Source organism: Carassius carassius, chromosome 13 (assembly GCF_963082965.1).
Source record: "Carassius carassius chromosome 13, fCarCar2.1, whole genome shotgun sequence".
Classification (NCBI taxonomy): domain Eukaryota; kingdom Metazoa; phylum Chordata; class Actinopteri; order Cypriniformes; family Cyprinidae; genus Carassius; species Carassius carassius.
The window spans coordinates 20,774,326-20,784,394 of NC_081767.1; the positions used below are offsets into that span (position 1 = coordinate 20,774,326).

At 42.7% G+C, this 10,069-nt stretch overlaps 1 protein-coding gene across 2 annotated transcripts; it reads right to left on the reverse strand.

The window, feature by feature from the left end:
- Window positions 1–62: 62 nt before the first annotated feature.
- On the reverse strand, window positions 63–7,259 carry LOC132156078 (zinc finger protein 710-like). 2 transcript variants are annotated; one of them, XM_059564916.1, is made up of 5 exons: window positions 7,106–7,259; window positions 3,603–5,138; window positions 1,855–2,046; window positions 1,555–1,729; window positions 63–1,131 (listed from the first exon to the last, which is right to left on the reverse strand). In XM_059564916.1, the coding sequence occupies exons 1-5, from the start codon at window positions 7,148–7,150 to the stop codon at window positions 968–970; spliced, it is 2,112 nt and encodes a 703-aa protein (XP_059420899.1). In that variant the 5' UTR covers window positions 7,151–7,259; the 3' UTR covers window positions 63–967. The 2 variants fall into 2 exon arrangements, with proteins under 2 accessions (XP_059420899.1, XP_059420898.1); XM_059564915.1 differs by having other exon boundaries at window positions 3,573–5,138.
- Window positions 7,260–10,069: the final 2,810 nt, after the last annotated feature.

A 10,069-nucleotide genomic window follows, 5' to 3' on the forward strand; every position in this document is an offset into this window, starting at 1 on the left:
GTCTGGCTTAAAAAAAAAAAATATATATATATATATATATATATATATATATAAATCACTGAAAATCCATAACACGAGTTCAATCAATCCACTGTGAGCAACTACAAAAATCGAAAACCACAAACTGTTGAAAAATAATCTTTACAAAAAGTCACAGTATGCTTATCAACTAAATGCTGGGAAAGTTGGCATGTAATGAGAACTATTTGCACTTGGTCAGCTTTGGTTAAGTCCTATAAAGTGGTATCTAACTTGCTGGACAGTAAAACCACCAACAAAATTGGAGGGAGAGTTCACCCGGAAAAATTGGCCTTTTTTTCAACATTTACTCACACTCATTGTTCCTGTACGAATCTCTTTCTTCTGTTGAACAAACGATATTTTGAAGAATGTTGATAACCAAACAGTTGCTGGTAGCCACTGACTTCCATAGTATGGAAAAAATACAAATAAATACTATGGATGTTAGTGGTTACCAGCAAACTTTTGGTTATCATCATAAAGGTGAGTAAATGAGGACAAACTATTCCTTTTTTGGGGTGAACTAACCCATGCCTTAGATCTTGTTTGTCTCTGTTTTAAAGAGCTGTGTGTGTTGTCTGTATAGATTAAGTGCCTTCTTATATCTTTGCATATTGTTTCACTGCACCATTGAAAGTGACTTTTAAATGACATCCTTCTCAAGAACTGCTTGTTGAGGGGCAAAAGTGAAACTTAAAAATAAAGAATAGCATCTACATACACAGTCCTTTATTCTTCAGGATGGTTTCTAATGTGAAATGACATTGTTAAAATGGGGTTTCAGTCTGCTATCACTTGTTTCACAGAGCCAAAATGGCTTCCAGTGCACATCCACTTCATGATGGCTATTTCCTCAGTGACTCATGTCAGAGCCAAGAGTACTACAGAAATGACCACTACAGTCATTTTTCCTCTTAAACCATATTTTAGTGTCTCAGTCAGCTGCTTAAGTTGTGTTGTAGCGCGCAGCAACCTTAGTGTAGTTGTAGTAGCTCATTTTGGCGAGTTTCGCCAAATCTTGTGCATTGTTGCTGGCTAGATTCTCCCTCTCACTGTAATCAAAGCTTTCTTCCTCATAATCTTCCTGACCCTGAACATCAGGCAGAGCATCTGAGGAAGGAAATGGAGACACACATATATAAGCCTGGCTAATAGCACAATTATCTTTAACACTTTTAGATTTTTCAATATACACACAACGTGAATATACACACAACGTAACAGAGGGTTATACTTCATAATGATACTTTATCATTCAGTGAAATGAAATCATTGAAAAAAACCTTTGAATCAGTCAAATGTATATAAAAAGTCTTGGTATTCTTCTTTACACTTGGAGGACATACATAGACTAGCAAACTCATACAAGCATCTGAACTTACTTCCGCCCTATAAGGCCACAGAGAGGCGGAGTAAAACAGTTCTATAAACCTCTAGGCTATACCAGTGTTGTCATTTCTCATTTTCTTTAACATTGAGAACAGCAAGAGTCACAAGTAAGTATAATCTGATGTCAAATTTGCATATTGTTACCTTGTCCTTCAGTTGAGGTGTCCAGGATTCCATGTTTCACCTTCATGTGACGACTCAAGTTGCCCTTCAAATTGAACTTGCTGGAGCAGTAAGGACACTTGAAGGGTTTGCTACCGGCATGAAGGTGCATGTGACCCAGCAGGTTATACATTCTGTTGAAGGATTTCCCGCACACCTTCAGAAACCAATTCGGGAACTATTAGAGGTCTATAATGCACAGCTATATCAGGCAGAAAAATACAGACTGTCTGGAGGACTCCAGCAGGGTTATGCTAGCATGAAAGATTTTTTTGTACCTACCTTGCACTTAAAAGGTTTCACAGGCAAGTGGACAATCATGTGTGTTTTAAGAGTCTGCTTCTGAACAAAGGTCTTGAAGCAGACGTGGCACTGGAAAGGGCGCACACTGGTGTGAATCAGCATATGTCGCTTCAGGTTGGCAGGCAGAGTGAATTCGCGAGAACAAACATCACATTTGTATTCCTTCATACCCTGAGAGAGAAAGACAACAGCAATATATTTTACAGATGATTCCATTGTGACCATCACTTTAAAAGTAACTTTTGTAATTAGTGGTAGACTTTTTTTTTATTAGTTTTTGAGAGCGGGTGGAAAAATGATTTATCACTGGCATCAACCGAATGAGGAAAAGTGGTTAGTTGTCATAAGCGCAGCTGAATCCATCAGTAGGGTGCCTGTCTTGCTTGCTCACTTGAATCTATAATACAGAGCAACAAATTCACACACACATACTTTATTCACTGTTGTTATCGCAATGCTGCAGGGTAAATAGATTTGTGTATGCAGTGCAGTGCAAGCTCAGATGCTCCACCAAGCTAAAACATTAACAAATGAAGAGGGTTAAACATTCTCTCGCCTTAACAATTTGATTATTCAATGAACACTTCCAGTGTATCAAGGGAATACTGCTGTCGTAACACACAGAAACACTCTTTCCATTTAAGAATGTGATAAGATAAACTGCAATGAATCTACACTAAATGGACATAAATGTGTGGGCTACCCCTTTAGTTTGGCCCCTTAATTTCAGTGAGGACAGTTCTAGAGAATTATGTGCTTCCAACTTTGAGGTAATAGTTTGGGGAGGGCCATATTATTCTTGCACAGGTCAATAAATACACGGTACTGAGTCCGATGTGGAAGAACTCGACTAGCCTACACACACACACACACACACACAAAACACAGACAAGAACCCTAATAATCTCTGTTGAGGCAAATTAGAATGGCAACTTTGACCAGGCCACATCACCTCAAGATCAGTGCCTGATCTGTTTGCGTCTGAATGGGATCAATTTCCTGTTTGCATTCCCACATCTTGTAGAAAGCCTTTCCAGCAGATTTAGGAATGACCAACTTCCTATTACTGGGATTTATAAACCACATACTGAAGCAATGTTCAGGTGTCCACTAACTTTTGGCCATATAGTGTACAGGAAACATCTAGTGTTCAGATGTAGGACTGACAATCTTTAACTCTAATAGCAATAAATCTAACAACAATGTTCAAACTACACAACTGTTGATGTAAACACTGAAGAAATGACTAACTGCCGATGTGTTTTTTTGTTTATAACCCTGCTGACCTGTGACGCATTCTGTTTACTGACACTGCAGTCATGACGAGATGAATCATACTCATGGAGAGTGAGAAATGAAAGGAGGAAGTATCAGCTTGTGAGACACTTCACTGCACAAAGCACACACAAAACAAATAGCTCCATACTAGTGCAAGGGACATGGAAATGGGATGAGTTAAAGGCAGGGTAGGAGGCGGATTGGATGGCTGGAAGGGACTGACAGAGACGGCTCCATTTACACAGAAACTTGTTGTGGCAATACCCGAGACACAACTGAAGATGATACATTAACCTACAGTTTTATGGAACATATAGTGGTGGGAAATGTAGGTGGGGTCTGGATCTGAAAGTCACTGGGGAGTCATGTCTAACAGGATGGTTGCAGGAAGATTACGAAAACTAATGAGGTTTAAGTACCTTGTGTTCGAGGGCCTGCTGTGTCAGTACCTTGTGTGTAAGCATGTGCTGCTTCAGGTGGTGGATCTGCACGAACTCCATGCCGCACTCCGAGCAGACATAGGGACGCACATTCTGGTGCTTCATCAGATGGTTCTGGAGCTGGCTACGGTAGGCAAAGGACTTGTGACATTCGGTGCACTGAAAAGTCGTCGGGCCCTGGTGGCTGACCTGGTGGCGCTTGAGGTGGGCGTGAGTGGGGAACTCCATGCCACACTGTGTGCAGACATGACAGTGGCCGCTCTCGTGCTTTGTCTCATGAGTACGTAGCTCACTGGGGTATGCAAATCCTCGGCCGCAGAAGCGGCAGCTGTAAGGCTTGACGTCGCTATGCTGCAACATGTGCCGTTTAAGGTGACTTGTCTGGGTAAAGGCCTTCTTGCAGACAGTGCACTTGTGTGGCCGGGTCCCCTGGTGTGTTAGCAGATGCGTCTGAAGGTGGCTGGGCTGCTTGAAGAGCTTTCCACAATGCAGACACTCATGTGGTTTGATGCCATTGTGACCAAGGATGTGCGTAACCAAGTTATACTTCGAAGTGTAAGACTTCTCGCACATGCGGCACTTCCAGCGTTTCAGGCCTTCACCCACATCCACACAGTATGATTCGTCGATTTGCACATTAATATCTAGGCGGTCGATCTGCATTCGTCTACCCAAGGAGTTTTCACCCTCCGTCCACATCATGGTCTGGCCAGCCTCCTCATAGTCTCCCGGTAGGCCCATCTCAGCAGCCTCATACGCCATCACACTGGACTCATAGTAGCGCCTCATTGCTGGGCTCACATCCTCCTCTGTGGTTTTCAGGTTCAGTGCTCTCTCCTCCACTTCCCCCTCCTCTTCTTCCTGTTCCTCCTCCTTTCCCTGTCCTTCCTCAGAGGACTCCACCAAAGCTTTTCCATGCCCCACAGGGCTTTGGTGGGCTTGCGTCTGAGTGTCAGAGTCAACCTGTTGGCTGGCTGACTCCCTCGAGGACTCAGGGTAGCCTTTGTTACACTGCTCTTCTTTCATTGGCACTCTTTGAGGCGTTAGGTCCAAAACTTCTGGATCATTGTCAGTTTGCTGGGGATTCGAGAGATAACATGGGCTAGAGAACTCAGGCCTCTCTCCTTTAACCTGACTCTGTGTACCCAGAGACCTCTCTGTGGACTCCTCTGGTTCTCCTTCACTCAAGGACCTCTTGATCCTCCCACAGGGCCCTGGACGCCTGCATTCTGCCCTGTAGAGCCCTACTGGCCTCCTGTTCTCCCCCTGAGGCTCAGACAGATAGTCTCCATTGGCTCCAATAAGCTGATCTGCACATTCATACTCCATTGAGTCTGCGGGAGGAGTGGGGCCTTCACATCCCTCTCCTGTGTAGAAACCATTTGGGGCAATTGTGGCTCCGAAGATTTCATTCTGTGATATGAGTCCCAGCACAGCAGCCTGGGCCAGGGACAGGACCACCACTGGGTCAGTCTGAGTACCGACATCCACTGCATGCTCCATCACTTTAGAATAGCAGCGAACCAGAGAAACTTCCTGCTCTTCCTGTCAATGGAGAAAACAACAGGTCTTAGCAATACTTCATAAAATCAGAATCAATGTAGAGTAAATCTGCCATTGCAAGTGTCAATACAATACAGTCGTAGCAACAAAGTCTGGCTAAGGCTGTCATGGCAACAGTGTCGCTACAATAGCAATGGAGTCAGTGCAATAGCATCACATCTACATGTGTCAGAACCACAAAGCTGACTGATGCGGGGCAACAAATAAGTAGTAATAACACTTTAAATAGTGTTTGTGGATTTACTTTAGAAATTAAATAAATTACAGGCAATTTTTGGCAACATGGCAGCAATATTTTGTTTAGAATTGTTCCTTTATATAATAGTGAAAATTCTCTCTAAAAACATAAATATATAATTTTTCATATTTTCACAGCAGTAAGCAAGAGACACAGCCTGACAATGCATTGCCTTTGTGTCCACCAGAGATTGCTTTAGATAGAAGAGATAAGACAGATCTGTTCGAGCGCCATGCTTCCTTCCTTTACAGTTTTTAAATGAACACAGAGCACAAAGCGTGTCTGGGTCCGAGCGGGAAGCCTACATCCGTGGACTATCCACAGCATTTCCTGTGAGGTCAAGCACTGCCACTGCTTACTATGAAAAGGATGGACAGTGAAGATTTAGATGTACCAGAAAGTCTAGTCAATATGCAGACTTCACAGATTGCCTAAAGCCAATGTGATCCAGTTACATGCAGCACGTATAAAAGAAAAATTGTTCTTTGAGGCTGATGTATGGATTAATTAAGAGGAACCTGAACCTGTGTTCTAGAGTACTAAAATGCAAAAATCACTGCCATGTGCACACAAGTAAATGTATGTGTTGTCAGAAAGTCGTTAACACACATTATCACCTCTAACGAGCTGGTACCTTGATTTGTTCTTGAAAAAAGAAAGCTACACAATACAGATTTAAGCTTAAGCAAAAACAAGCATACACAAGGTAAAGAGGGAGGGAGAGACTGACAGCTGTTAAACAGAGGAAGAGAGACAGACAAGAAGAGACAGGGTAAGAAAAAGAGAAGTGGGTGAGGGCAGAGAGAGAGAGAGAGAGGGAACAAGAAATGAGAAAGGGAACCTGGATGCCCTGATAACCATGTCATTTATAATTACTGCTTTTAAAGCAGTCAGACAGAGTGAGGGAGAAACAGACAGAAAAAAAGAGCGAGTGAGTGCAGAAACAGGGGGATTGAGGAAGCAAGTGAAAGAAGGAAGAGAGAGGGAAGGGGGGGACCGGGGGATGAGAGATAGACTGGGAGACTGGGTGAGGGAGAGGAGTGAGAAAAAAGAAAGATAAAGAGAGATAAAGAAAGAGTGAGAGGAAAAGAGGAGGGGGCAGGAGGGGCGGCAGGGGATGAGAGAAGGAAAGAAACTGAGTGAGTGAGAGAGAGTACAACACAGAGATAAAGAGAGAGGGAGGGGTTGTGGGGAGTGAAAGACTGAAACTAAGAAGGAGACAGAAAGAGAGAGAAAAGATGAGGGTGAGAAATGAGAGAGTGTTAAGACAGAAAGACAAATGAAAGGGAGAGTCTGGTAAGATAGCAGCCGTGACTGTATGAGAAGAGCTGAAGTGAATATAAAAATAGATAAAAAAAAAAAAAACACTAGCTGGTGTAAAGACAGAATGAACCTGTTTGTGTGTGTGCGTGTGTGTGTGTGTGTGTGTGTGTGTGTGAGAGAGAGAGAGTGAGTGAGTGAGTGAATGTGAGATATAGAAAACAGGAGAAACATACTGAATTGGAGGCAGAGAACATGAAGCTAGACTGAAAAAGAGAGAAAGGTTAAAGTATAAATTGCACTCTTGCAGTTTTCTGTGTGAGAGAAAAAAGTTATTTCATTTCCCCAGTTTAAAGTTGCAAACTTTAACACCACAATTAACCAACAATTCCATTCAATATATCAACACAAGCCGCTTCATGCAGCATGTATGTTTGGGTTGAGCACTCACCACATTACTCCTGGTGTGATGTTTGAGGTGTTTCAGGGACCTCATCCTTCAAGTGAAGTGAGAGGAGCAAAAAACACCAGCTCCTATTTATATCTGGAAGAAGCAAAGGGGGCGGAGCCAAGCTCATCCTCCTCCTACTGTTGCTGTTATCAGAACTGACTGTGCCTGCCTCTCTCACACACATACACACACAAACCTGTTTCTTCCATTCTTTCTTTCTTTATTTATTTCTCTTTCTTTCTTTCTTACTTTCTTTCCATCTCTCTGCCCTCCCTTCCTCACACTCCCCCAACCCTTTCTCTTTTCTCTTTCTTTCTTTCTTTCTTTCTTTCTTTCTTTCTTTTGCTCTCTCTCGCGCATTCACTATCTCTCTTTCTCACGCACATAAGGCTTGGCCCCTCAACAAACATATTTCATACTAACAACAGCTCACTTCTCAACACACATACGTCCTCTCTTCGCTTAAGAGATGATAGCATGTTTCATGCCACACACACACACACACATACACAAACACACACAGAGTGATCTCTAATCACCGGCTCACTGGAGGTGTGTCTGTCAGTGTCAGACAGACAGTGAGTGAGATATGCTGAAATGTTTCCCGGGAGGAGTTCTACAGGTCTATTTATTTGCGCATCTCAAATAAATTAAGCTGCAAGACGCCCATGCGATGTCTGAGAACCAGTGTGCACACACATACACACACACACACACAAAAAAACAGTGACAAAAGAAAGAAAATGAGAAAGAAAAGCAGTTTGGAAAGAGAGGGAGGGAGGGAGACAGACATGGGGGGGATAAGAGGAAGAGGGAGGGGGACTGAGACAGAGAGGTATAAAGAGTAAAGGGAAGGGAAGGGGGGTGAATGGAAGAGAAATAGAAAAAGAGAGCGACAGAGAGAAAAGAGGTGGGGGAGGGCGAGAGAAGAAGAGAATGCAGGAAAAAGGAGGAAGAGAGGAACTGGGGGAGGGAAAGCAAAGCATAAGAAAAGATGAGGTCAAAGAAAAGAGAAAGACAGAAAGAGAGAAGAGGGAGGGGGGGTGGGGACTGAAGGAGAGATGGAAAGAGAGAATGCAGTGAAAGAGAGAGTTTTAACAGCCTGAGAGAGAGATAGTGAGGAAAAAAAGAAGGGGATGGTGGAGTGTGAAAATAAAAAAAGAGGAGTCCATCAGCAAGAGAAAAAGAGGGGGAGTGGAAGAGTGGTGGTGGGGGGGGGGGGAGAGAGGAGAAGGGAAAAACAGCAAGAAAAGATATTAACTATTAAAGTTCCGGTTTCTTCTGTCAGGAGCGCATGGTAGGCTATACCTGTCCGCTCCATTGCCGGGTGTGTGCTGAGGTGTTCCCCCTCATCCTCATTACGGAAAAGGTATGGGATTAGACTAACACTTCCCATGAGCTTATTAACGCCGGGATATAGGCTGGCCGTCCCACAAAAGAGCCTCTATTATGGAATGGAACACACCTGAGTGAAGGACTGAAGGACTGTGCTGTATACCATCAGTGTGTGAGAAGAGATTGGAGGACATTTTTCATCAGTGAGCAGGAAAGGGCAATCCATGAAAGAGAGAGAAAATCAAGCATTGTAGGAGAGTCAGTATATGTGCGTCTGAGTGAGAGAAAGATGTGTGTGTGCGTGTGAGAGATCGTGAGAGGAAAGGAGGGAGGGGAAAGAGAAAGGACAGGGAGAGAGAGAGAGACAGAGAGAGAGAGATAGGGAGCGAAGGGAAACAGACAGAGATAAAGAGAGATTGAGGGAAGTTGTGAGTGAGGGGGAGAGATAGCAGGAAGTTGAGAGAAAATAGAAAGAGTGCAAGGGAAGAAACAAAGAGATAAGATGCAAAAGACAAAGAATCCACGTGGAGAAACGGCCAGGGATGTGTACATAAAACAACACAGAGCTGCCCGCCTGTGGGGAAAACGAAGAGGGGGAGACAACAAAAGTTGGGAAAGAAAGAATATGCTGGCTGGAATACCCATCCAGGCACATGGGTTTTCTCCCTCCTTGTTTTCTCTCTTCTCTCTCTCTTATTTTTTGAAATGGCTAACCTAACCTCATTTGCCCAGAAGTATCAGACTTCTGTGAACCAGTCTTAAGACACACTCTCACTAACTCACTCACTCACACACACACATGAGGGGAAGAATACTTGATGAATAATCAACGCCTACTTGTTTCTTCTGCATGTGTGTGTCTGCGTGTGCTTCTCCACAGGTTTCTTTAGAGGGGTGTGTGATTTGGGAATCCATCTACAAGTTTAACCGACAAGTGTACATGTGTGCACATCATGTGACACTTTTACTTATGGTTTGTGTTATTTCTTCTCCACCTGAAGAGGAGCAATAAGGAACTTGTGTCTGCATTGTTTTCTGCGGCAATGTGAACGCAAGATACTGAAGGAAGTGGGCTTGATCCGGTTGGTTTAGTGGCTGAGATCTGACTGGGATGTGTGTGCATGTGGTCGTTTTCAAATTTCAAAAGCCTAATGTGACCTGAACAGGGACTTTTACACTAGCCCACCGCAGGTGATACAATGGGAAATATGAAACCCTCCACCAGAACATACGGACACTTCCTAACTCCAATTTAATGCAATGAAGGTAAAGGGGTGTAACACAAACACAGTGGTGAAGGTTTTCAACTGAAAATGCAAGAAATAAAAAATTGAGTGGGGTAAACCGTGCCATTTATTTAATTATTATTATAATTTTTTTTTGCTGAAGTTGTCCTGTGGAAAACTGATTATTAATTCAATATATATACTAGGAATTTATATATATATATATATATATATATATATATATATATATATTATTTATATTGTGTGTGTATATTATAAAATATACAAATGCACAATAAAATTATGAAGTCTTATTTTGCTGCACATGATTAATTTTCCATTTAAGAAAAGGTTTAACAGAATATTTGAATGTATAACAGTATTTGAAAGAGCTTATTTTATA